The following is a 27,997-nucleotide window of genomic DNA, read 5'->3' on the forward strand; positions in this document are numbered from 1 at the left end:
CACGATTGCAATTGCATACCTTTGGAGAGGTGACTGACATTATGTGACATAACAGTCATTACAGGCAAAACAAACCATGTATTTTAAAGTAATGTATATATTCTATTTGATGTGTGTGTGTGCGGGTGAGCGTGTGCGTACACAGGTGTGTGTGTGTATGTGTGCACGTTATAGTGCATGTGTCTTTGATATTCTCCAGACAGGTACGATTTATCTTTCCAGCTGTTGGAGCCCAGAGGCCAACATCCCTCTATAGTTTCATAATCATATACCCCCTTCTCTCTCTCCCTCTCTTCTCTTCCCTCTATAAAACATGATATGACTATACTGTAGGTACTGTATATAGGGGCGGCTGTGGCTCAGGAGGTAGAGCAGGTCGTCCAATGATCCCTGGGTCGGCGGTTCGAGTCCCGGCTCCTCCTCCTCCTCCTGTCTACATGTCGAAGTGTCCTTGGGCAAGACACTGAACCCTACATCGCCTCCAATGAGACACTGAACCCCACACTGCCTCCAATGAGACACTGAACCCTACATCGCCTCCAATGAGACACTGAACCCTACATCGCCTCCAATGAGACACTGAACCCTACATCGCCTCCAATGAGACACTGAACCCTACATCGCCTCCAATGAGACACTGAACCCCACACTGCCTCCAATGAGACACTGAACCCCACACTGCCTCCAATGAGACACTGAACCCTACATCGCCTCCAATGAGACACTGAACCCCACACTGCCTCCAATGAGACACTGAACCCCACACTGCCTCCAATGAGACACTGAACCCTACATCGCCTCCAATGAGACACTGAACCCTACATCGCCTCCAATGAGACACTGAACCCCACACTGCCTCCAATGAGACACTGAACCCCACACTGCCTCCAATGAGACACTGAACCCTACATCGCCTCCAATGAGACACTGAACCCCACACTGCCTCCAATGAGACACTGAACCCCACACTGCCTCCAATGAGACACTGAACCCCACACTGCCTCCAATGAGACACTGAACCCCACACTGCCTCCAATGAGTCACTGAACCCTATACCGCCTCCAATGAGACACTGAACCCCACACTGCCTCCAGTGAGACACTGAACCCTACATCGCCTCCAATGAGACACTGAACCCCACACTGCCTCCAGTGAGTCGGTCGGTGTGAGCTCGCCACCGTCGGTGTGTGAATGTGAGAAGTGAGGACGCCGGCGTCAAACAGTTCGCCGCTTCTGAACCGTTGTAAAGCGCTTTGAGCCAGGCGCGGAAAGTTCTTATAGCGGTAGTGGGTAACCCCCCCCCCACCCCCCAGTGCGGGAGCGCGCACTCGCCCATTAGTTTGCATTGCACACTGCGCTACATTTCCGAACGCGCCCGTTGTGTCAGTGGGTGCTTCATTCAGCCCTCAAGCACCCCCCGGACTCGACGCCGCTGCTTTGAGCACTTGGAAAAGTGCTATAAAAATGCAATAAATAAATGATATATAGGTGAGTGGAATGTGGAGGAGCCCCTACCCTGCTGTCCTCCTGGGGGTCCCACTCGGGCGTGAAGGCGTGCAGGGGGTGGCCGTGGGTACAGTTGGAGAACTGGAACAGGCTGGAGAACATCCGCCTGTTCTCCGCCGTGTCCGGGAAGATGGCGTCCTGGAAGTTGACTCCGTGGGGCAGCATGTTGTAGTTCTCATCCATCCTAGTGCATGCATGGGAGGAGGGGTGCATTTATAATATAGCGCCTTTTATCCATGAATAAACATAACCTGAATATGCATTCACGCACACATTCATTCATACACCTTTACATAGATGGTGCATTACCTTCACCCATTCACACACATTCATACACCTTTACATAGATGGTGCATTACCTTCACCCATTCACACACATTCATACACCTTTACATAGATGGTGCATTACCTTCACCCATTCACACACATTCATACACCTTTACATAGATGGTGCATTACCTTCACCCATTCACACACATTCATACACCTTTACATAGATGGTGTGTTGCAGGCCCGGAGTGGAACTCCAAATCAGGCCGGGAGTTATACGCCCTGGCAGGCCACACCGCGCGCCTACATTTTGGGGGCCCTTGGGGGACATTTTGGGGGCCTTTACAGTAATTTCACATGAGAAATGTACCATCTGATGTTATTTATATTATTAACTTCTTCCCTCCAAACCCATTCTGACCGGGCACCCATTTTGGTGTTGGCATCATGTTATGCTTTAGCTATTGAAAAATAGCAGATCTACAAGCTCATATCGCGCCACCGAGTGGCGCGATACGAGCTTGTAGGTCTGCTATTTTTGAAAAATCGAAGACACTTTTAGAATCTGATCTCAGGTCAGAATGGGTTAATAATGAAACTGTCAGGATGTAATAGACATTTTTAGAATCTGATCTCAGGTCAGAATGGGTTAACACAAGACACACAACGTAGTTGTGCTGCAGCAACACTGCCTGAATTGAAATGGACTTTGGCTGGCCTGGCCTGAGCTTAGGAGAGATTTATTTTTTGCTGGCCTGACCTGATGCAAAAAAAAGAAAAGAAGCCAGGCCACTAGGAGGCAGGCCACCGGGTGCTCCCGATGGCCAAACCGGGCCTGGTGTATTGCATTCACCCATTCACACACACACACACACACACACACACACACACACACATTCATACACCTTTACATAGATGGTATATTGCATTCACCCATTCACACACACACACAGTCACACACACACATTCATACACCTTTACATAGATGGTGTATTGCATTCACCCATTCACACACACACACACACACACACACACACACACACACACACACATTCATACACCTTTACATAGATGGTGTATTGCATTCACCCATTCACACACACACGCGCACACACACAGTCACACACACACATTCATACACCTTTACATAGATGGTGTATTGCATTCACCCATTCACACGCGCACACACACACACAGTCACACACACACATTCATACACCTTTACATAGATGGTGTATTGCATTCACCCATTCACACACACTTTCACACACCTTTACATAGATGGTGCATTACCTTCACCCATTCACACACACTTTCACACCTTTACATAGATGGTGCATTACCTTCACCCATTCACACACACTTTCACACACCTTTACATAGATGGTGCATTACCTTCACCCATTCACACACACTTTCACACCTTTACATAGATTGTGCATTACCTTCACCCATTCACACACACTTTCACACCTTTACATAGATGGTGCATTACCTTCACCCATTCACACACACTTTCACACACCTTTACATAGATGGTGCATTACCTTCACCCATTCACACACACTTTCACACCTTTACATAGATTGTGCATTACCTTCACCCATTCACACACACTTTCACACACCTTTACATAGATGGTGCATTACCTTCACCCATTCACACACACTTTCACACACCTTTACATAGATTGTGCATTACCTTCACCCATTCACAGTCACACACACATTCATACACCGATGGCGGCGGAAACCATGCAAGGCACCAACCAGCACATCAGGAACAGTTAGGGGGTTCAGAGTCTTGCTCGAGGACACTTCGACACTAACTCTGGGGGAGCCCACAGCCAGGGATCGAACTGTGAACCTTGCCGTTTACCACCCGGCCACTCGTCTCTACCCCTGAGCCACTGCCGCCCCGGTAATTTATGAGGAAATTCATGAGCGTTGAGGATGATGCCGATTCTAAATGTTTGTGGCTATAGTGCCCTGCTATGTGTGAAGCCTAATGGCAGAGCCATTGAGTAAGACAGAGTTACAACGACATTGAGGGGGCAGAAAACAGCCTGCTGGTCACATGGTTCATGTACTCGCGCGAGCCCCGTAGACTCCAATGCATTCCGTAAACTTCCGGTTTGTCCCTTTTCAATAGAAGTCTATGTAGAGGAGCCTCCTGGCCCCGTGAAGTGAACGGAGTTGTCGTAACTCTGTTTTACTCTATGTCTCTCTCTGCCCAATGCATGCTGGCATGGTGCTGGTGAAAATAGCAGATGTACAAGCTCACAGTGTGTGTTCACTTTGAAGCCACACTATGAACTTGTAGGCCTATATATATACATATACATCTGCTATTTCTGAACATTTGTTATAAAAAATATTTGAAGTTGTTTGAAAAATGTTGAATAATGTTTCTCTCTCTCTCTCTCTCTCTCTCTCTCTCTCTCTCTCTTTGGGGGTCCCTGCCATTTAAAGAACGGGGGTCCGAGGCCAAATCCATATAATTTAATTTGGCTGGGGGTCCTTGGCACGAAAAGGTTTTGGAACTACTGATTTAGAGATTAGAAGGCATTTGTAGAACCGGCCTCCGGTCCTTATATGACGGTCTCACCCAAAGACGGCGACACCACGGATTGGCGCACTGAATGCGTGCATATATGACACTAGATTCCCCGACAATCCGTGTATATGTACATTATTTCCTCCCCGTTCACTTCTATACGTTGCTCGTCGGTGACGTCACGAGGCTGCCCCGTGCATAATCAACTATTTGGGGACACAACAAACAGCACCATCCATGGATCCATCCAGCGGTGACCAGATATCCACCTTATCGGGTGACCAGATGTCCCCCTTTTCGTGGGACAGTCCCTCACATCCAAGACTTTTCAGGTGTCCCACAAATTGAGACCCACATTCCCACATTGTAAACTGGCAGGCACAAATGCCCTAACAGTTGGCTTTCTGTTGTAAAGCTCTCTCATTTTCTCTTTCCCCTGCATTTTAAGATGTGTTTTAAGACTTTTAAAATAATATGAGAAATGTCCCCTAGGAGGCTATACTATACAGTACCAAGTCGGCAATAAGCAACATTAAGGCCTGTGGTCGAATATGATATCAAATAAGTTGCTAAGCCTGTCCCGACCGTCCCACACAAGTGATACTTTAGTTCGGTCCCTCAAATGAACAGTTTGGATCTGGTTTTTGATTGATTGATTGAAATATTTATTAACAGTTTGTAGAATTACAGTACATTTCAAGCACAAACTCAATACAAAGACTGTTAGCTGTGAGTGGACGACCCAATTAAGCATTACACTTGTTTACAACAGGGTCCACATTGTTCAATTCATCAAAACCTTTAGAGACATACAAATAGACACTTCTATGTAGCTAAAGAACAGAACAGGAATTCATCATATAGGAAGCAAAAAGGGAAAAGATACATATACAGTGAGGGGAAAGGGGGAGGGCGGTGGGGGGATTCAGATTTTACAGAGGCCAGTTTCGAATTGCAGCCGTCCGTAGGTGCCCTTTGAGAGCGGCTTTGAAGGAGTCAAGGGATTCACATGTCTTAATGACTGTTGGTAGGGCGTTCCACCTTTTGGTGGCATAGGAGCGAAAATAATTTAGTCCCTTGTTTGTGCCGAATCTGGGTTGTACATGGTATGTTGCACTCCCTCTGGTGTTGTGTGGTCACCCTACATCCACCCCTTCATGCTCCACTCACTCAGACCACTCACCGGAGGAAGAAGATGTAGGAGTAGTTCTCCATGACGGTGTGTGACTGACAGGACAGGTAGCCCAGGCCCGTCAGGTTGAGGCGGGACCCGGCCGGCACCTCCAGCATGCTGCCCCACGCCTGGTCACACTGCAGCTCCACCTCCGCCGAGTACAGCAGCCCCGCTTCCTCCGCGCCCTGGCTGTGGTGGTGGTGGTGGTACCCGTGTCCCCCGAAGGGGAACGGCAGCGAGTTGTACAGACTCCCCGCGCCGCCGCCGTGGCCGAACGACTCCCGGTGGATGGCGAGCACCTTGGCGTAGATGATGATCTCCGCCAGCTCGGCGCGGCAGCCCTCGCTCAGCGGCCGCCACGAGGAGGGCAGCTGACAGCCGTGCGTAAAGCTCCGCCGCGGACACGACGCGAGCATGCCCAGCGACACGGTCAGGAGTGCGTAAAGCATCCTGACAGACAGACAGACAGACAGACAGACAGACAGACAGACAGGCCCACCTCAACAAATCCTCTTAATTAAATCCTTTGATATAGGTTTATAACCTATATATTCAAAATACCAGGATTTAGTTTGAGCTAAAACACGCGAACACCTTTCCATTTATCCAAATAATAGCAACTATACTGTAGATGAAGTGAATACTATAGCCTATTAGCCTATGAGAGTGAACGAAAGAAGTTGCAAAAACAGCTAAGAAACCCCCCCAAGGCAACCTGCTCTCTCTCTCTCTCTCTCCTGCCTGCTCCCAGCATGGGGTTGGACTCGCGGTGTGTTGTTAATAATATCATTCCCACAGACGTCTGGAGGACAGGCAGAGTTACCCAGAGCCATAGAGGAGGAAGACAGAGAGTTACAGAGTCTATTAAGATGGCTCTATAGTCTGGCCGCGTTACCTAAACTGTGCGTAAAGTATATAATATAAAGTTGTCTGTCGGTCTCCTCCAGCGCACAGTGCGCGCCCCAGCTCGTCTTCCGTCCGCACTGGTTGGTTCCGCTCCCATTCAAAGACATTCCAATCCACACACTGGACTCCTAAAAGATGCCCATCTCACACGTCGACTCATCCAATCAGACAGCCCCTAAAGTTCACACTTAACACCAGCAGCCAATCATTGACCGCAGTGTCTGTCTTCCACTAAAAAAGCAAAAACAGTTTAAACATCATTACCCCTCTGAGGTACCCCTTAGGCTACTAATCATGTGTCTTCCTTTCGTGGGGAAATAGCTAGGCACATAATGGCAACTATTTAACACTCTTTGATGAATTGAACAAAGCGGACCCTCTTGTAAACAAGTGTAGTGCTTTATTGCGTCGTCCACTCACAGGAAACAGTCTTTGTATTGAGTTTGTGCTTGAAATGTACGGTAATTACTATGCAAACTGTTAATAAATATTTCAATCAATCAAACACACTAAACATTTGGCTATAATTGCCAATTGCAATACGTTTAAGGTCACAACATCTGGCAATGATGGAGTTTATTGCTGCGACATTATCAGTCGATTAATTTATTATTTCATTATGAGTCGATTCGATTCATGATGATTGATGGCCATTTATTAACACATCAGTGACCTGCTGTAAAATACAGACCGAATTACATTGATTTGCCCAAGACAAGTAAGTTAGACAACAGTGCTACCTAGCGACCATTTTAAAGAGCTGCACATTTAAGCCCCACAGTCAGTCATTCTGGGAATGATGACTATTTTGTGTCTATTTGTACGTCTCTAAATGTTATGATGAATTGAACAAGGTGGACCCTATTGTAAACAAGTGTAATGCTTTATGGTGTTGTGACTGTCGTCCACTCACAGTTAACAGTTCAATCAATCTGTTGTAGCCAATTTGATCATTTTATTCTGTGGTTAATTTGTTGTGAAGTTGCTATGACAACCTGGGAATAGGCGGGTTCAGTCAATTTACAATTTACAATTTAGGCATTTAGCAGACGCTCTTAATCCAGAGCGACTTACATTTAAGCAAGAACAAAAGCATGGGAATACATCACATAAAAGCATTTATCAATATCATGAAACATGCGTAAGCTAAGAAAGTAACAGTGGAATATCTATATAATGAAACTATACATACACTATACATATAAACTATACATATTTACTACTATGCTATACATATGTACTATGGCGTGCTATGACTATATACAATACAATTATAGTGCTGTCTACATAACATGCTATAAGTCTGTGTCAAATGCTATCTAAGCCAACAGAAATGCTATCTAAGGGGTTAGGGTAAGTGCTATGGGCCATGATGGAGTCTGAAAAGGTGGGTTTTCAGGCTACGGCGGAAGATTGGGAGTGATGCTGCAGTTCTGAATGCAATGGGAAGTGCATTCCACAGTTTTGGAGCCAGAAGGGAGAAGAGTTTGGGACGTGTGGAGCGTTGTCCCGGCGTTTTTAGTGAGGGTACTTCCAGTTTCCCTGCGTTGGCTGATCTGAGTGCGCGGGAGGGTTTGTAGGGTTCAATCATACTTGTAAGATATGGGGGAGCCATACCTTTGGTTGCTTTGAATGCCAGCATCAGAGTTTTGTATTCTGTGCGGGCAGCGACCGGGAGCCAGTGGAGGGAGCGGAGCAGGGGGGAGACATGTGAGAATTTTGGCTGGTTGAAGACCAAGCGAGCTGCTGCATTTTGGATCAGCTGGAGAGGCTTAAGTGCACATGCTGGTAGGCCAGTAAGGAGGGAGTTACAATAGTCGAGTTTTGACAAGACTGTTGTCTGGATTAGGAGCTGGGCTGATTCCTGGGTGAGGAACGGTCTAATTCGTCGTATGTTATAGAGTGTGAACCTACAATCACAGGCACAGCCTACTTGTATGTGTCACAGGTGCACGGCAGCAGGGATTTTGGGAAACGCCACAGGGAAGCCACACAGTTTTTCAACCGTGCGTGTTTTGTTTTGTTTTCAGTTGTTTTGAGTTATCCTTTGTTTATTTTGCATCACGAGGTATTGTTTAAGTTAAAGTTTAAGTTTAAGTACCCGGTTTATGTTATGCCTTATCCACCCTGCAAGCAAAATAAAACCTTTTAAATGCACTCAACGAGACGACCTGATTTACTGTCATCATCACCACGCGTTGGAAAGAGCTTCACACCATATCCCTCACTGGCATCCTTTCTTTGAAAAGTTGCCTTTACACAATCAATAAATCAATCAATCTCAAATCTTTGAGTGGAAATAATAAAGATTTCAATACATCACATCTCTCTTCGGGTTTATTTAATGGATTCATCAATGTATTTAGGCTTTATTCATATTATATATTACACACATTTGATTTGTTGCTTATAAGAGATGAGATTCCTTGCCTTTGTTGATGAATTGAACATGGTGGACCCTATTGTAAACAAGTGTAATGCTTTATGGCGTCACAGTTAACGGTTTTTGTATTGAGTTGTGCTCGAAAGGTACTGTAATTCTGCAATCTGTTAATAAATACTTCAATCAATCAATCAATCCAGCTACAATCTTTGAGTAGAAAATAATAAAGATTTCAATGTGCAAAAATATACTCTAAAGGTGCAACCATAGACAACACAAGGTCAGAGAGAAGTCCTGACGTCACCACCTATCAGCTGACACTATAATATTGGGCAATGGGGGCGTCGCTGACTCGCGCACCAGATCTACAAAACACGTGGATGGCCGCGGGACCGCGCGTCAGCACGGGCTCCCGTGGCGCGCATGGGAGTCAGATCTGTGACGGCCAGTGCGCAGGTGCAGTGCAGTCAGTGGAGACCGTGACGTCACACTATGAGGAAATAAACAAGGACCAAAGAAAGCCACTCTGATCTCAGTGTGTGAAGTAAGAGATCTGGAGCTATTCGATCATCTTAGACTTTGATCACTGGGACTTTACAGCGTTTAAATTACAGCTTTACCAGGCGTGAGTAAACTGCTTTATAGCGTTGGATCTGTTCTAGATATTAAGCCAAATGTATGTATGTTTGTGTAACTACTACATATTAATGAAGTTTTTCTGTTTTGTTTTTGCCGTATGTCAAAGTCCAAACTACGTAACCCTAGTAAGTAGGCCCACCTGTTAGGAACACGAAAACGAAACTGTTGTGTGATGTATTGTAGAAGATGGATTGAAAATGGTGGCTCCTATATTGTAAACAAGTCAGTGTAATGGTTGTGTCGACCACTCGCAGTTAACAGTTTTTGTATATTGAGTTGTACTTGGAAAATGTACTGTAATTCTGCAAACTGTTAATCAATCAAGAAAGAAGGAGGTCGAAATGTTGCATATTTTTGTCCCGTCATTGTCAGTTACTGACAGTCATTACTGACTGTTTACGTGCGGATGGAAATCCCCTCCCCTCCCCTGGCTGACTGACTGACTGACCGCAACACATCAGTGACTCATGGGGTTGTTTTGAGAATTATAGTTAATTGGCATTAATTAAACCACAACTGTCTGATTGATTGAAATATTTATTAACAGTTTGCAGAATTTACAGTACATTTCAAGCACAAACTCAATACAAAGACTGTTAACTGTGAGTGGACGACCTAATTAAGCATTACACTTGTTTACAACAACAGGGTCCACATTGTTCAATTCATCAGCCCTCGTGATCGGTTGATACGGTTTAATTTCATTAGATGTCATTGCGGCGTGGCTGCTGCAACTGAAAGCAATGAAGCTCAGTTGGCCCTGATCGAGCTGTGGAATACCCTCCCCGCACACTTGAGAGCGCCACAGTCGCACGGCTTGAGATATGATCCGTGGATATGCACGGCTTGTGATACACTCACTGCCATGTCTTCCTTCTCAGAATGCATTTCTTTCATGTGGATTCCAAGGGATCCGATTTCAAAAAAGTTGCGTAACTGATCTGACAGTGCCTGTTCCTCTCTGACGCTGCTATAGACCTAAGGCTTTCCTCCAAACCCACTGATTTTATTCCTTGACACATGCCCTTTGATTGATATAGAAATATTTATTAACCGTACATTACAGTACATTTCAACTAAGCACAACTCAATACAAAGACTGTTAACTGTGAGTGGACGACCCAATTAAGCATTACACTTGGTTACAAGAGGGTCCACCATGTTCAATTCATCAAAACATTTAGAGATGTACAAATGGACACTTCTAATATAGCCAAAGAACAGAACAGGAATTCATGTTCAATAACTGTTATCGTGTTTTCCTTGATGCTAAAATTGTGTGCTTTTAATTGTGTAATGTTCTTTTTTTTGTGCTTTTGCATACTGTTTTATATTTGTGTCTACTGTAGCACCCATGTACCTGTCTAAATACTTCACTAAGATACCCATGTACCTGTCTAAATACTTCACTAAGATACCCATGTACCTGTCTAAATACTTCACTAAGATACCCATGTACCTGTCTAAATACTTCACTAAGATACCCATGTACCTGTCTAAATACTTCACTAAGATACCCATGTACCAGTCTAAATACTTCACTAAGATACCCATGTACCTGTCTAAATACTTCACTAAGATACCCATGTACCTGTCTAAATACTTCACCAAGATACCCATGTACCAGTCTAAATACTTCACTAAGATACCCATGTACCTGTCTAAATACTTCACTAAGATACCCATGTACCTGTCTAAATACTTCACTAAGATACCCATGTACCAGTCTAAATACTTCACCAAGATACCCATGTACCTGTCTAAATACTTCACTAAGATACCCATGTACCTGTCTAAATACTTCACTAAGATACCCATGTACCAGTCTAAATACTTCCTTAATGTAAACGAAGTCCACACCCACAACACCAGAGGGAGTGCAACAAACCATGTACAACCCAGATTCGGCACAAACAAGGGACTAAATTATTTTCGCTCCTATGCCACCAAAATGTGGAACGCCCTACCAACAGTCATTAAGACAACTGGCCTCTGTAAAATCTGAATCCCCCCCACCGCCCCCCCCCCCCTTTCCCCTCACTGTATATGTATCTTTTCCCTTTTTGCTTCCTATATGATGAATTCCTGTTCTGTTCTTTAACTACATAGAAGTGTCTATTTGTATGTCTCTAAATGTTTTGATGAATTGAACAATGTGGACCCTGTTGTAAACAAGTGTAATGCTTAATTGGGTCGTCCACTCACAGTCTTTGTATTGAGTTTGTGCTTGAAATGTACTGTAATTCTACAAACTGTTAATAAATATTTCAATCAATCAATCAATCACTTTGAGATTCTGAGGAACGCAAAGTGCATTATAAATAAAATCCATTATTAATATTATTATCAGTTAATTTGACCGGTATTCATTCCCTAGGTCTGTATAAGTGGTATTCGCAGCAGAGGGAGAATGGCCTCCGGAGACCCCCTGATGAACGGGGACATTTCTCGGGGCCCCCGGCCCACCTCGACCCCCCCGGTGGGCCTGGAGGAGACCCTTCACCAGATGAACGGCCTCATCCAGGAGAACAGGGAGCTCAAGGGTGAGTGAGGGGAAGAAGACATTTTTGCATGATCTATTCTATGGTGTCATGGAGAGAGATGTTGTATTGCTGTGGTCTAGGGCAGTGCGGTTCCCAAACCTTTTCATGTCAAGGACCCCCAAATTGACACTAATTTGACCCCCATTTGAAGAGATGATGCCAAGGATAAGAGAAGATTTTTACGGCTCTAGCAGTGATTCTCAACCATTTTAATTTCAAGGACCTTCCCCAGTTTGACATGCATTAGTCTACGGACTTTCATTTAATGGTTGGCAATGGCTCTGGGACCTCCATTTTTTTTCTTCTTTTAAATCAATCAAGCTGGGGACCCCCTGAAACTCCCTCAAAGGCCCCTATAGGGTTCCCCGGACCCCCCCCCCCCCCCCTCAGGGGTCCTTGAGATACAGTAGCCTGGCACTTCTGGAAGATTTATTTCCAAGGAGGTGGTTATAAACGGATTCCAACGTCTCACTTTGATCAGTGGACTCAAACTGAGGAGTGCCAGACCATTCTCCCAGAGATTTGATCTTTTCCTGTGGCAGATTCTTCTGGTTTCCAGGCTCTCCTTGAGAGGGTTCCAGGGGGTTAAAGCATTAAGTTGTGTTCAGACCTGAATATAATATATATATATAATATACCGTATATTCGCTCGGTTCGCCCTTGTTTGTGCCACGCCCGTTAATTCACGCAACTTCACGTCTTTGCATTAGAGGTATATGTATAACTCGGTATGGTTTTCTGTACACTCTTTAGAGGTCTGTGGCCCAATGCATACCGAAACGGGGGTGGCTCAGGAGGTATAGAGCAGGTCGTCCAATGATCCCTGGGTCGGAGGTTCACATGTGGAAGTGTCCTTGGGCAAGACTCTGAACCCCACACTGCCTCCAGTGAGTCGGTCGGTGTGAGCTCGCCACCGTCGGTGTGTGCATGTGGGAAGTGAGGACGCTGGCGTTGACTGTTCGCCGCTTCACCTCCCAATGTATGAATGAATGAACCGTTGTAAAAAAGCGCTTTTGAGTAGGCACGTAGTGCCTAGAAAAGCGCTATAAAAATTATTGAAATGAAAAGGTTTGAGAACCACACTGCAGTGTATATCCCATTTTGGGCGTGAACCCCCTTTTGGTGTTAGCATTATGTTATGCTTTAGCTATTGAAAAATAGTAGATCTGCTATTTTTGAAAAATCGAAGAACGACTGAACGAAGAAACCTAGCTTTTTCAGAAAACTGTCAGGATGTAGAAGACATTTATAGAATCTGATCTCAGGTCAGAATGGGTTAAATTGCGTTCCCCCCCCCCCCCTGCAGAGGCCCTGAGACAGACCAACATGTATATATTAGTGTATATAATGCGTCCCCCCCTCCCCCCCCCCCTGCAGAGGCCCTGAGACAGACCAACATGTATATATTAGTGTATATATTAGTGTATATAATGCGTCCCCCCCCCCCCCCCCCCCCTGCAGAGGCCCTGAGACAGACCAACATGTATATATTAGTGTATATAATGCGTCCCCCCCCCCGTCCCCCCCTGCAGAGGCCCTGAGACAGACCAACATGTCCATGAAGGAGAGGTTCGAAGGCCTGTCGGCGTGGCGAGAGAAGCAGAGAGAGGAGAAAGACTTCCTGGAGGGGAGGCTGGAGGAGGCACGGGGCCACATGGAGGCCCTCACTCTGACCAACCAGGAGCTCCGCAAGAAGGTGAGGCCCTTAACTCTGACCAACCAGGAGCTCCGCAAGAAGGTGAAGGAGCTGATTGGAGGAGGAGGCGGAGAGGGAACAGAAAAAAACAAAAACAGGAACAACAGCAATGGGAAAACTGATTCTCTATAGAGCGTCGCAGTCCCTCCCCCTTTCAGAACAACGAGTGGCCCAGGAAATGTTCTCCATTCATCTCGGATCGTGACAAATCATGACAATGAACACAATGTTTTGGGCCGATCAAATGATTTATAAGAAGAAAAACAACAAAAAAAGTGTTGTAAACCTGCCGTTTTTATCTACTTTCCAATTATTTGTTTGGCCCAAAACATTGTGTTCATTGTCATGATTTGTCACGATCCGAGTTGGCTTTGTCCGCGGCGTAACCGCCTTTAAATAAATACTTTAGGAATCGCCTATGGTGAAAATGAATGGAGAACCATTTCCTGGGCCACTCGTTGTTCTGAAAGGGGGAGGGACTGCGACGCTCTATAGTGCTGTGCTTCTTATATACCAATTTTATATTTGAAGTGGTTGCTTCAAATATAGTGTGTATTATTGTTTACTTTTACTGCATATGTGTTTTGTATATTTAGGTTTGAAGTCTAAGGGGCTAGGGCAAGTGCTACGGGCCTATAGACTGAAGCTCCATGAAGTGAACACAAGTTTGCGTAACTCTGTCCACATCTAAGGCTCTGGGGGGGCAGCCCTACCTCTGCCTGGCCCGAGGCGTAGTGGTGAAAACTCCCTTCCATCTGCTCCTATAGTTGTATTTTCTTTTTCCTCGATTTCTTTCGGTTTAAACCCATTTTAGGTCGGGAACCCCTTTTGGTGTTTATTACGTTATGCTTTAGCTATTTAAAAATAGCAGATCTACAAGCTCATAGCGCGCCACCGAGTGGCGCGCTACGAGCTTGTAGATCTGCTATTTTTGAAAAATCGAAAAGGCGACTGACGTAGAAGACATTTTTTTAGAATCTGATCTCAGGTCAGAATGGAAAACTGTCAGGAGCATAGACTGTAAAAAATATGGACAAAGCGTTCGCCGGGTCTAACATGGACGTAAAATGAAGCCTGTTATTCCTGCACTGTAAGTCGCCATCTTTCTAGATCCGTTTGGTACCAGCTGGCCATTGGCTGGCTCCGTTTTGGACCAGCTGGCCATTGGCTGCCCAGACAACGAGGCGGGACTTCCCCCCTTCTTCTCCGTTGGTTTTTATTTTGACTCGAGTGGGAGGGGAATCCCGATCATAGACTGTAACGGTAGCCACGCCCCTCAGAACATACGCGATGTTTTTTTTTCTTTATGGTCATTTTTTTAATTAATGGGACCATACTTTTCCAAAAAGAATATTATGACATTAGAAATGAGACTTTAAACTAGTGACTGGAAGAAGAAAGTATTCATGACCATGTTTATTAAGGTAATACAGTCTAGGTGAAGTTGGGCCAAAATACATGGGCCTCTATGGAGCTATGGGGCTTTTTGGGTCCAGTCCAGCGCCACAACAGGCCATTATTATGAACTACCAATTTCAAATGAGGCTTCACGAAATATCTGGCTGACTGCCCCCCTGGTCAGGAGGTAGAAGACACTTTTAGAATCTGATCTCGGGTCAGAATGGGTTAACTGGTGATTTCATTATTTTCCCACCAGGGGGCGTCGGCGGTGGCCAATCAGAGCGCAGAGCTGGACGCGCTGCTGGTCCAGGTGGCTCGACTGCAGGCCGAGAAGAACGACCTGGTGGCCATGAACTCTGAACTCCAGCTGAAGACAGGTCAGGGGTCACCGGACGACTCCTTCATAGAGATCATACACATGGAGGTGAGTGAGGCGCACACACACACACACACACACACATCACTGACTGTTTGTAGTGTATGACGTGAGCGAGTTGGTGGCGCCGTGAGGACCGCTCCTCAAACATTTTGAAAACTGAATTAAGGAAAGAATTGGTGCAGAATCAACAATGGCCCCGAGTAAAACAACTAAGCTGGAGGAAGACATAGAGGGGATCCGAAAATCATTGAAAATAATGACGGAGGAGCTAGCTAAAGTTGGGAAGCAACAAACGGAGCTAACGGATCTCATGGACGAGGTGAAACACATGGAGGTGAGTGAGACACACACACACACACGCACACACACACGCATGCACACACACACACACACACGCACACACACAGGTCAGGGGTCACCGGACGACTCCTTCATAGAGATCATACACATGGAGGTGAGTGAGGCACACACACACGCACACACAGTCACACACAGACATTTTCTGCATGTCCCCGCACACACACACACACACACTCTCTCTCACTCACTCACTCACTCACTCACTCACTCACTCACTCAAACACACACTCACTCACTCACTCACTCACTCACTCACTCACTCACTCACTCACTCACACACACACACACACACACACACACACACATAACGTGTTCCTGCCTGTTGTTCTCAGGACGGCGGTGCGGAGGGTCTGAGGGATGCGTGCGGAGGCGAGCGGAGCGCACGGCTGGACATGAGCATGATGAGCGCCTCCAGGCTGGAGTCCGAGGAGGTGACGGTCAGCCAGCTGCTGCAGTCCCTCAGGAAGGAGACGCAGAAGGTGGAGACGCTGGAGATGGAGCTCCGGGCATCCCAAGCCAGGTATGACCCTAACCCAAGCCAGGTATGACCCTAACTGACCCTAACCCAAGCCAGGTATGACCCTAACCTAACTGACCCTAACCCAAGCCAGGTATGACCCTAACCTAACTGACCCTAACCCAAGCCAGGTATGACCCTAACCTAACTGACCCTAACCCAAGCCAGGTATGACCCTAACCTAACTGACCCTAACCCAAGCCAGGTATGACCCTAACCTAACTGACCCTAACCCAAGCCAGGTATGACCCTAACCTAACTGACCCTAACCCAAGCCAGGTATGACCCTAACCTAACTGACCCTAACCCAAGCCAGGTATGACCCTAACTGACCCTAACCCAAGCCAGTATGCCGAAGGGTTTCCAGTTGCCTCATTTTCCATGAGATATTTATGGGCAGGGAACCCCTTTTGGTGTTTGAAGCATTGTTATACTTTAGCTATTGAAAAATAGCAGACCTACAGGCTCATAGCGCGGCACCGAGTGCCGCACTACAAGCTTGTTAGGTCTGCTATTTTTGAAAAATCGTGAAAATGAAGGCTAAATCTTTGAATATATATTCTGGGGTGGGTTCCTGGAACAACATATTTTCAAATGGGGGTCGGAGGCCAATTACATATAATTCTAGGGGTCCTTGACATGAAATATTGAGTACCACTGATATAGAAACATACAGTAGGTATTTCAGAAAACTGTTCTTGGGGAGTTTTACCCATTGCTGGCTGTCTGAATGCCAAAAGAAAAAAAAAAGTAAGTAATTCAAGTTTTGACATATTATTGCTCAGCTTTAAGTCCAATTTCATGCATTGTCGTGGTAAATGGTACATTTATATACAGTAGCACCTTTATCCAAGGCGCTTTACATAGATTGTGCATTACATTATCTTCCAACTCCACCTTTTCTTTCTTCCTCTGTAGGATGGTGGAGTTGGAAGAGAAGACTGCGGTCATGGAGAGCTCCACACAGACCTCCCTGCAGCCAGAGAAGGGAACGGAGGGGAAAACCCAACAAGGAGAAACTGGGAAGGAGGAAAAGGTATAATGGGTGTAGTAGCAGTGAGGGTACATTAGTAAACATTGTAGTGGCAGTTGTGATAATGGTAGTGTGTAATGATAATGAATCTGTGTAGGTCAGTGATGTAAATCATATCTGTAGTACAAGATGCGTGTTTGTCACAATATCTTCTGACCACAGTGGGTCCGAAACGGTAGAGAAATGACAGTTACCATGGGGGTCCCTCTACTGTACTGTCAGTTGGTGATGAAAACCAACCAAACGCTATTTTCGTGCTCAGACACAGCCAGGGACTCACATAGCTGTCTATATTATTGTCTCCACCAGGCCGAAGGCATGTGGGGAGAGTATGTTTTGCACTTCGTCCGTCCGTGTGTGTGTCCGTGTGTCCGTGTGTCCGTCCGTCCGTCCGTCCGTGTGTCCGTGAGCAGCTAATCTCGGCCACCGTTAACCCGGTCGATGCCAAATTTTGCACACACACTCCCTGGATGCCAACGATGAACCTCTGCCCCAAACTTTCCAGAACGGCCTGTTATAGCGCCACCAGGAGGCCGCTTTGTGCAAAACAAGTTTTTGCACAGTACACCTACAGATTTTGTCCAAACATCGCGCAAATTGGTACACAGTCTCTCTAGAGCCATTCAACGAAACGGGTCTTTCAGATTTCTCAGACTCGATCCTGATTGGTTAAGATTGGCTTCCAAAGTTCACAGGAGTGCTCAGTTTCAAACAAAATGCTACAAATCATGAACACATCGCGTGATTTCCGTGAAATTGTGCACGCACATTCCCACTAGGCCGAGGACGAAATGCCACATGAACAATTTCAACTCAGCCTCAAGGTGGCGCTATAACTGGCCCAAAAGTGTTTTTACCTCTAACTGCACGGATCTGTGGATAACCTGGTGGAGACCTGTGCCCAGAAGGGCACTTTTTCTAGTTATTATTATTATTATAGCTGTCTATAGGAGTTGTTGCACCACTCAAAAAGGAAAGCGAAATGGGGCTGAGCGATATGACTTGAAATCAATATCATGATTTGTTCAAACTGTTTAAAATATAGTGAGAGTAGCAGATCTAGTGTTGATATAAGAAATACAATAAAACAACAATTTTGTTATCATTTCAAATAATTGCCTAGCCCTAATTTGAAATATAAAAATGTGATTCATTTTGCAGTTGGGATTTCTTGGGCTTTTTCTGCCTTTATCTGATAGTGTACACAGTAAGCTGACAGGAGATTGGGGGGAGAGAGATGGGGAGTGACGCGTAGCAAAGGTCGTCGGGATCGGGAGTCGAACCCGCGACGCACTGGCAGGTTTAGGATTAGCAGTCTAGGTGCCCGGGGGCCGCTAGGCAGGCCTGGGCCAATATATGCAGTTCTTAAATTCCGATTTAGATGAGAAATAAAGCTGCGAGCGCAAACCCCCGGAGAAACACCGACTGTTCCTATAATGGATGACTTGTTCTTCTTGTGCTTCAGGCCGCGGTGTCCGAGGTGGACGATCTGAAGGCTCAGATGAGGACGCTGTTCAAAGAGCTGCAGCAGACTCAGAGTAAACTGGGAGAGGCCGAGGCCATGAAGAAGAAACTCCAGGACAGGTAATATAAGACCATAGATATTAACACGATGCACGCCAAAACACCTCGCAACCCGACAGATGACGGGTTAAGATATATATATATTTTTTACCTTAAGATTTAACTGGCCCGCAGACCGCAGTGACCTTGGGGGATTCTACACCTCAATAAGTTCTGACAGATGTAGTTGGACAAAAACAGACAAAGCTACAATGTTATACCTTAGTCCAACACTACATAGCATAACATAGCTCAGCTCCCCACTCATTCCAGGCTATATCTATACAATAATTCCTGTTTGAGCAAAGGTTGTTGCTTTGCTCTATTGGCTCAGACAAGCTGTTCCACAGCTTAACTCCATGAACAGAAACACACATGCTCTTCAAGGATGTTCCAACACTTATTTGTTTGAAGTTTAGTTCCCCTCTCAGCTCATACCTCCCATCCCTATCCCTAAACCTTTTTTTGGATATTTCCAGGAAGCAGATTATGTCTTGCTTTAAATAATAGTTGTGCATTTTTTAAATCAACTAAATCAAAAAACTTTAATGTATGTGAATTTAGAAACAGTGAATTTGTGTGTTCATAGTAATTTACTTTATTGACTATTCTTATTGCTTTTTTCTGCAGTAAATGGCTGAAGGTTGCTTTTGTAAGTTCTCCTTGCTCCCTGTAGATGTCGAGAGGTGGAGCAGGTGTTTAAGTTCTCCTTGCTCCCTGTAGATGTGGAGAGGTGGAGCAGGTGTTTAAGTTCTCCTTGCTCCCTGTAGATGTGGAGAGGTGGAGCAGGTGTTTAAGTTCTCCTTGCTCCCTGTAGAAGTCGAGAGGTGGAGCAGGTGTTTAAGTTCTCCTTGCTCCCTGTAGAAGTCGAGAGGTGGAGCAGTTGTTTAAGTTCTCCTTGCTCCCTGTAGATGTGGAGAGGTGGAGCAGGTGTTTAAGTTCTCCTTGCTCCCTGTAGAAGTCGAGAGGTGGAGCAGTTGTTTAAGTTCTCCTTGCTCCCTGTTAGATGTCGAGAGGTGGAGCAGGTGTTTAAGTTCTCCTTGCTCCCTGTAGAAGTCGAGAGGTGGAGCAGGACGTGGTGACCCTCCGAGCCCAGCTGGTGGACAAGCAGGCCGTGCAGACGGAGAACGACCGGCTGAAGCTGCAGCTGGACAGCATGCAGGCCCAGAGCAAGCTGGAGCAGAGGATGACCGCCGAGGAGAGGTGGGAGAGAGAGAGAACACACACACACACACACACATATGGACAGCATGCAGGCCCAGAGCAAGCTGGAGCAGAGGATGACCGCCGAGGAGAGGTGGGAGAGAGAGAGAGAACACACACACACACGCACACACGCACGCACACACACACACACACACACACACACACACACAGGCATCCACCTTCTGACATTTGTACTGTAGGTCGCTGGCTATTTAACCCATTTTGACCTGCGATCAGATTCTAAAAATGTCTGTTTGAAAATGACAGTTTTCTGAAAAAGCTATGTTTCTATGTCAGTCGTTCTTCGATTCTTTTCAAAAATAGCTAAAGCATAACATAATGCTAACACCAAAAGGGGTTCCTGCCCCAAAATGGGTTAAAAGTATTGGCCATTAGTAACATTATCAGTACTGTGGTAATGGATACCACACTGGGTGGGTACTCTACAACAATGCATACAGCAGGTACTTACTCTGTCAACATGTACAGTACATACTCTGTCAACATGTAAAACTTACTCTGTCAACATGTAGAACATGTGTGGAGTTTGCATGTTCTCCCCGTGTCCCCTAGGGTAGGTACCCTCACATGTTCTCCCCGTGTCCCCTAGGGTAGGTACCCTCACATGTTCTCCCCGTGTCCCCTAGGGTAGGTACCCTCACATGTTCTCCCCGTGTCCCCTAGGGTAGGTACCCTCACATGTTCTCCCGTGTCCCCTAGGGTAGGTACCCTCACATGTTCTCCCCGTGTCCCCTAGGGTAGGTACCCTCACAAAAACATGCAGTAATCCTGGTCACTAAACTGCCTCCCCCTGGCCAGCCGGGGCGCCTGATGGAGGGGAAAGGAACTGGTTGGAATAACGTGTTCCTTCCACGCGCTACGTCCAACCAGGGAAACTCCCCCCTGTCAGGTGTAAAGGAGCAACTTGGCCTCTCAGGCATGCATGAAGGAAGCATGAGTTCAAGTCCATTGCTCTCCCCTTGTCCCCCATATATGGGGACTAGGTTGGCGGAGGGTGTGTAGAGCCCAGGATCACATTAGATGATTGACACAGGGGTGAAAAATGGGTTACAAAATGGTGGGATAAAAAAAAATATATAAAAAAAAAACATGTAGAACAGCATGCATTCCCAACTTGCATCGTTTCTGACTTGCGTGGTGTCAGAGTAAGCCAGTTCCCAGAATGCCACCTGCCTTGTTAAATTGACGATGCGTCCCGTTCTGCGTCTCAGGAACAACCTGGCCCAGCTGAAGGACGCCTACACCAAGCTGTTTGAAGACTACAACGAGCTCAAAGAGGACAAGAAGAAGAGAGAGGTGACTTTGAGTTCGTCCACAGCCAACATCTACACTACATCTGTCATAATGTACTGCATGCAAACATCTACACTACATCTGTCATAATGTACTGCATGCAAACATCTACACTACATCTGTCATAATGTACTGCATGCAAACATCTACACTACATCTGTCATAATGTACTGCATGCAAACATCTACACGACATCTGTCATAATGTACTGCATGCAAACATCTACACTACATCTGTCATAATGTACTGCATGCAAACATCTACACTACATCTGTCATAATGTCCTCACATCTACACTACATCTGTCATAATGTACTGCATGCAAACATCTACACTACATCTGTCATAATGTCCTCACATCTACACTACATCTGTCATAATGTCCTCACATCTACACTACATCTGTCATAATGTCCTCACATCTACACTACATCTTTCATAATGTACTGCATGCAAACATCTACACTACATCTGTCATAATGTACTGCATGCAAACATCTACACTACATCTGTCATAATGTACTGCATGCAAACATCTACACTACATCTGTCATAATGTCCTCACATTTACACTACATCTGTCATAATGTCCTCACATCTACACTACATCTGTCATAATGTCCTCACATCTACACTACATCTGTCATAATGTCCTCACATCTACACTACATCTGTCATAATGTACTGCATGCAAACATCTACACTACATCTGTCATAATGTCCTCACATCTACACTACATCTGTCATAATGTACTGCATGCAAACATCTACACTACATCTGTCATAATGTACTGCATGCAAACATCTACACTACATCTGTCATAATGTACTGCATGCAAACATGAACTTGACCTGGCCTTAACGCACATGAGCAAGACTGACTTGATTCTAAATGTTTTTTATTTTTATTTTCTATATATATACATTTTCTGTGAATTAACCTATTGAGACTTAAAAATGAATGAAAGTTGACTCTGGACATTCCTTGTAGACTCAGATGGCGCCCAGGGAGGCGCTGGACGACATGCAGGCCCGGCTGGCTGCAGCAGAACAGGCCCTGGCCACCAAACAAGACAAGATCGACGCCATGAAGCAGGAGATGTTCCAGAAGGAGAAGGAGCTGGAGACCATCTCTGTCTTCCAAGCCCAGGTGTGTGTACCAGACAGTGTTGTTTCTGGGCAGCAAATTTTGATTTTAGTTTTAGTCATTGTCTCTTGAATCATTATCACTTAGTTTTAGTCACATTTTAGTCAGCTGGAATGTTTTAAGGCTCATACATAGTCTGGATTTTCGGTGGTGAGGTGACCACCGAACTACAGCATGACGTCACGAGCCGCGGTGACGAGCAAACCACCGCCACCGCTCCAGCCCTTCTCTCTGTTTTTACTCACCACCGCTCAACGTTATTTCAGCTCCGGTGGTCAGCTCACCACCGGAGCGGTGGTCACCTCACCACCGAACATCCATTGAGTCGACGAACACATCACTGGTGTGTACAGTACTTGTATTACTATATTGTCAGGGCTAGATGTCCCCACAACTATAGTGTAGTTGAGAACTGGACATTGTGATGTACCATTTCCCTGGTCCTCACGAGAGAAATTGTTGTTTTTAACCCATTCTGAACGGGAACCCATTTTGGTGTTATCATCATGTTATGCTTTAGCTATTGAAAAATAGCAGATCTACAAGCTCATAGCGCGCCACCGAGTGGCGTGCTGAAAAAATCTGTATCGGGACAATATATTTACTGTGTGTGTGTGTGTGTGTGTGTGTGTGTGTGTGTGTGTGCGTGCGTGCGCGTGTGCGTGTTCAGGCAGAGGTGTATTCGTCAGACTTCTACGCTGAGCGTGCCGCCAGAGAGAAGATCCACGAAGAGAAGGAACGTCTGGCCGCTCAGCTGGACTTCATCAAGAAGCAGAACTCTCAACTCCAGGAGGAAATGGACTCACTGGGCAGGTGAGGCTCAATACCTAACCTATCGTATGTTTGGGCAAGAAAACATAAATCTGCTATTCTTTTTTTTTTTTTTTTTTTTTTATCATGAAAATGTGGCCCAAATCTGAATTATATTCTTTCAGAGCGAACGTTTTTAATCCATTCTGAACGGGCACCCATTTTGGTGTCAGCATCATGTTATGCTTTAGCTATTTAAAAATAGCAGATCTACAAGCTCATATCGCGCCACCGAGTGGCGCGATACGAGCTTGTAGGTCTGCTATTTTTGAAAAATCGAAGAGCGACTGACATTTTTAGAATCTGATCTCAGGTCAGAATGGGTTCATCAGACCCAGTGTTTGTCCGGCGGAAACCTCGTATGAATCTGATCCCAGGTCAGAATGGGTTAACTCAAATCTTTGCTTCTGGTTGCGGGGTCCCTGGAACAACACATTTGCAAATGGGGGTCGGCGGCCAATTATACATATAATTTGTGGGGTCCTTGACATGAAATATTGGGCACCGCTGATAGACCCACTTAAAATCACTGACACCAGTACAGTATCTCCTGTCATCTTTCCTGCTGTCTGTCTTGATAAAATATAGAACAGCCTTCAAGTCCATACATGTTTATGGAACCAACGATATATGAACACAATACAGCCATTTTCCTGTGTCTTGTTCTGCATTCTAGGCAATCCCTGAACGAGATGCAAAGGAGACACGTGCCGCGCGGAGGCAATCCACACGGGGGCGCCGGTGCACAGGGCGGAAGAGGTAATAATCCTGTTGTGTGTTTTCATCAACATGGTCTGTGTCTTTGCTAGGCCAGACAGACAGCAGATGCAGCAGTGTTGATTTAGTCGACTAATACTAAGCGAACAATGTTTGTCGACAACCTTTTTTTCACTGACAAAAACTAAACGGAAACTAAATGAAAACTGATGACTAAAACTAAGACTCAATATATCGACAATTTCGTCAATAAATAAAAACTAGACTAGAATGTTAGGAAGGGACTAGTGATCCAGTATAAGTCATTTTACACTTGGTTGCATGCTGAAAATAGCAGATCGACAAGCTCACAACTCGTCGTGACGCGTTGTGAGCTTGTAGATCGGCTATTTTCAGCAAGCGTAAAATCGCTCATTACGACGCCATCGAGGTCCGCCAAAATACATTTTAGTCGACTAAATCAACCGTAGATTTAGTCGACTAAAATCTCATGACATTTAGTCGACATTTAGTCGATTCGGACTAAAATGTGACTAAAACTAAATGGGGCTATTAGGGGATTCACACTATGGTCCCGGGTGCGCACTCGGGACCACTTGGCAGATGTTGTGGTAGTGTGAATGATGCGTACCGTTCCCGGGAGCGGATCGCCCAACCGTCCCCGGGACCGCATGGGGGGAGGGTCTCTGGACCGTTGAAGTGTATTCAGATACGGATCGTTCCAATGTGAATGAATGCGTACCTAAAGAAGGAAGTGGACTGTTTTTTTTTTTAAGAACGTGACATAATATCTAGGCGACGAGCCAAGCCTCAACAAAAAAAATCACAGCCGCTGCACGACGCGTAACACCAGCGCATTTCTCAACGCCGCCCGTCTCCTGTTGAATCTGCGTATACGCGCAGCACCGCAGTACGCGCTGATCTTATTCTGCGAACTACACGTGGCTCTTGGGCTTTGCTTGGCACAGTTTCCAAAGTAAAACAAAATAATAATAATGCTGAAGTAGAATCCATAGCAAACTAATACACTGGAGCACAGAACTGACTGACACAGTGAATAGCAGGCAGGCTGACAGTGAAGTAGTATAACGGCAAAAAGCCAAAGAGGCAATGCAATGCAGTGTGTCTGGATTTATTTGAGACAATGTCGCAGAGTTGATGGTCAGTGTCCGTGCGCGCCAGCCATCAAGCAAACCGCCATCTGGAGGATTAAAGTGTGTTATGCAAGTGTACCCGGGTGCACTGTTGAATCTCGGGCAATGTGAATCATGGCCATCGGAGACCAGGCAACCGTATTCGGAAACGGTTCCAATGAAACGGATTCAGTCCGTCTCAGTGTGAATCCCCTATAAATATTCAAAAGACCAACACTGAGATACAGGTCCTAATCAGGAGTATCTCTGGCTGCTAGGCCAAACGGGGGCAGCGGTGGCTCTAAGGGTTAGAGGAGCGCCCTTGTTGCCGAAACGTTGCCGGTTCGATTCCCCGGACGGGCAGGAAAGTAATCTGGGTGGGGAAGTGATTGTCATCACTCACCCAACACCACTGAAGTGCCCCTTGAGCAAGGCACTGAACCCCCAACTGCTCCCCCTGGAGCTGCTTAGTGGCCAACAGTATCAGACTGTGGTTGTACTGGTCAGATCCCAGGTTTTAATGTGTCTGTCTGTGTGTTTCTATGTGCAGGGCGTTGCAGAGAATGAGCACTTGTGCTCAGCTACTACCCTGGGTAAATACAGGTCCTAATCATGAGTGATCTCTGACTCTTCGCAGGCGACGGTAGAGAATGGCAGCAGCAGCAGGTGAACATCCCGGAGCACGCCTGTCCCAAATGTAACGAGATTCTACCGGACCTGGACAGCCTGCAGATCCACATCATGGACTGCATCATCTGAAACTACCAACTGCGTCTCCGTCAAGCCCCGCGAGAACACCATTCAAAACCCGAATAAAACATGGCTGCCTCGTCCACTGAGTTCAGTAGAGAAGTGGTGCCATGATGTTATATAATATAATAGAACATGGCTGCCTCGTCCACTGAGTTCAGTAGAGAAGTGGTGCCATGATGTTATATTATATAATAGAACATGGCTGCCTCGTCCCACTGAGTTCAGTAGATAAGTGGTGCCATGTTATATTATGTTCCTCGACCTATCGTGTAGTGGTTTTCAACCAGTGGTCCTTGAGAGGGTTCCAGGTGGTCCGCAAACTAAATGACGGAGAGTTTGTAACCAAATTGGACCCTTATTATATATTATTTAAAATTAACTCGAGAGCGTAAAATGAAACCAAATGGACCCTATACGCTCTCAAGAGTTAATATGAAAACGGTTGAAAACCACTAATAGTATAGAGTATAATATTACAACAACTTGTGCAATGCTTAAAGTAGCAGGTTAAAGTAATGGGTCATCCAGAAATGGAGATTATGTCATCATCTACTGAACCTCATGCCAGTTGAAACAGGTTATCTTTCAACATGGGGTCCGGGGTGGGGGGGGGTTACTGAGGTCAAAAAGAGATACTGCATTTGCAACATTCTGTTCTGCTTGCTAGTGAAGATATATATATATATATATATATATATATATATATATATATACATATACACACATACCGGTACACACTTTGCAAATAGATTCTCACACCATACGGAAAGGAATGGGATAAAAATGGTCTGCAAAAAATATATATATCTGGATGAAATGGTGAAAATCATACCCGTTTGGGTCTTGGTCTTGTGTGTGGAACCCGGGGTCGGATTGGTGGTGAGAATCTGTCTGGATGCTCCCTGTGGAGCTGGAGGTGTCCTGGGTTTAGGGCCAGACGGACTCGCTGCGCTCCTGCCTGGAGTGGAGGCCTTCTGAGAGGCTGCAGTGAAAGGCTTCCGAGAGGCTGCAGTGAAAGGCTTCCTGCCTGGAGTGGAGGCCTTCTGAGAGGCTGCAGTGGAGGCTGCAGCCTTCTGGGAGGCTGCAGTGGAGTCAGAGTCTCTGTCAAATGTGCAAACAAGTAGGAAAATACAGCATTAAAATGCATATGTGTTTGACCCTGGCTTAAGCCAGCTCAGTAGATGATGACAATATTTTTCATTTTTGGTTTTTGACCATTCCTTTCATTATAGTATAAAGTCTTCCTCTCCTTTGAACTGTAGCTCTTTTCTGATCCACAATCCTTTGATAATGTAACTATGCAATCAAAGGGTCCATCGCTAAAATGCTTGGTAGACAGTAAAATACAATACATAGATACATTAAAATGTGGTCTGGTATTGAATGAAGGATAGACATATGAGTAGAAACACAGACAAGTGTGTGTGATTTTCATTTCTATATAGCCTGCACTTATACATACAGATTATAGCCAAAGTTAATCAGTTTACAGGTTAAATATTGAATCATTATTTAGCTGGGACTCCTGAGATCATTTGGGGGTGTGATTATTGTTTTAAGAAATTGCATTCTATTTTCTGTTGTGGCAAAAAGGAATATTGTGTTAAATATTTCCAATATTCAGGTCTATCTCAGTGGAAAAGGGTGGCAAACGGCTCATATAGGCACTTTAATGTTCGAGTTATGTCTTTCAACTCTTACTATAGCAACATAAATAAAATAATATGAGCACATATAAGCTAATTATGTTAACCTATGCTATACAGTATGTGTATTACATCACCTATGTTATGTTCTAGTGTGTTAACTGGCACATCTCTACCTAACATTTGCTGACTGCTGTGATTATCGATAAGATCTCTGCCCTTCAATTCTGTTGCTTTTTTGTTTTATGAATATAAAAGTTTTCAAATATCTTCCGTCTCTGTCTGACAAACGGCACACATACGACACGATGTCAACATGAATTATTGTGTCAATAAAATGCACAG

The 27,997-nt window shown here is 45.4% G+C and overlaps 2 protein-coding genes across 3 annotated transcripts in view; one reads left to right on the plus strand and one right to left on the minus strand.

Annotated features, from left to right (window-relative positions):
- The window catches only part of ccdc3a (coiled-coil domain containing 3a), a gene marked incomplete at its 3' end in the record, with an annotated part of 26,223 nt that extends 20,116 nt beyond the window's left edge, over window positions 1-6,107 (minus strand). Inside the window, exons 1-2 of the mRNA XM_083794604.1 lie at window positions 5,516-6,107; window positions 1,516-1,690 (exon numbers count right to left, since the gene is read on the minus strand). Coding sequence (XP_083650730.1) covers window positions 1,516-1,690; window positions 5,516-5,955 — 615 coding nt within the window. The 5' untranslated portion in view covers window positions 5,956-6,107. The remainder of the gene's footprint in view (window positions 1-1,515; window positions 1,691-5,515) is intronic.
- A 3,185-nt stretch (window positions 6,108-9,292) lies between these two features.
- On the plus strand, window positions 9,293-26,611 carry optn (optineurin). 2 transcript variants are annotated; one of them, XM_083794524.1, is made up of 13 exons: window positions 9,293-9,420; window positions 11,812-11,977; window positions 13,510-13,673; window positions 15,331-15,498; window positions 16,146-16,333; window positions 17,249-17,366; window positions 18,829-18,947; window positions 19,980-20,129; window positions 21,365-21,449; window positions 22,438-22,596; window positions 23,264-23,406; window positions 24,080-24,162; window positions 25,891-26,611. In XM_083794524.1, the coding sequence occupies exons 2-13, from the start codon at window positions 11,845-11,847 to the stop codon at window positions 26,010-26,012; spliced, it is 1,632 nt and encodes a 543-aa protein (XP_083650650.1). In that variant the 5' UTR covers window positions 9,293-9,420; window positions 11,812-11,844; the 3' UTR covers window positions 26,013-26,611. The 2 variants fall into 2 exon arrangements, with proteins under 2 accessions (XP_083650650.1, XP_083650651.1); XM_083794525.1 differs by having other exon boundaries at window positions 19,983-20,129.
- Window positions 26,612-27,997: the final 1,386 nt, after the last annotated feature.

This window comes from Protomyctophum parallelum (assembly GCF_964188405.1).
Source record: "Protomyctophum parallelum genome assembly, chromosome: 22".
In the NCBI taxonomy this organism is placed as follows: domain Eukaryota; kingdom Metazoa; phylum Chordata; class Actinopteri; order Myctophiformes; family Myctophidae; genus Protomyctophum; species Protomyctophum parallelum.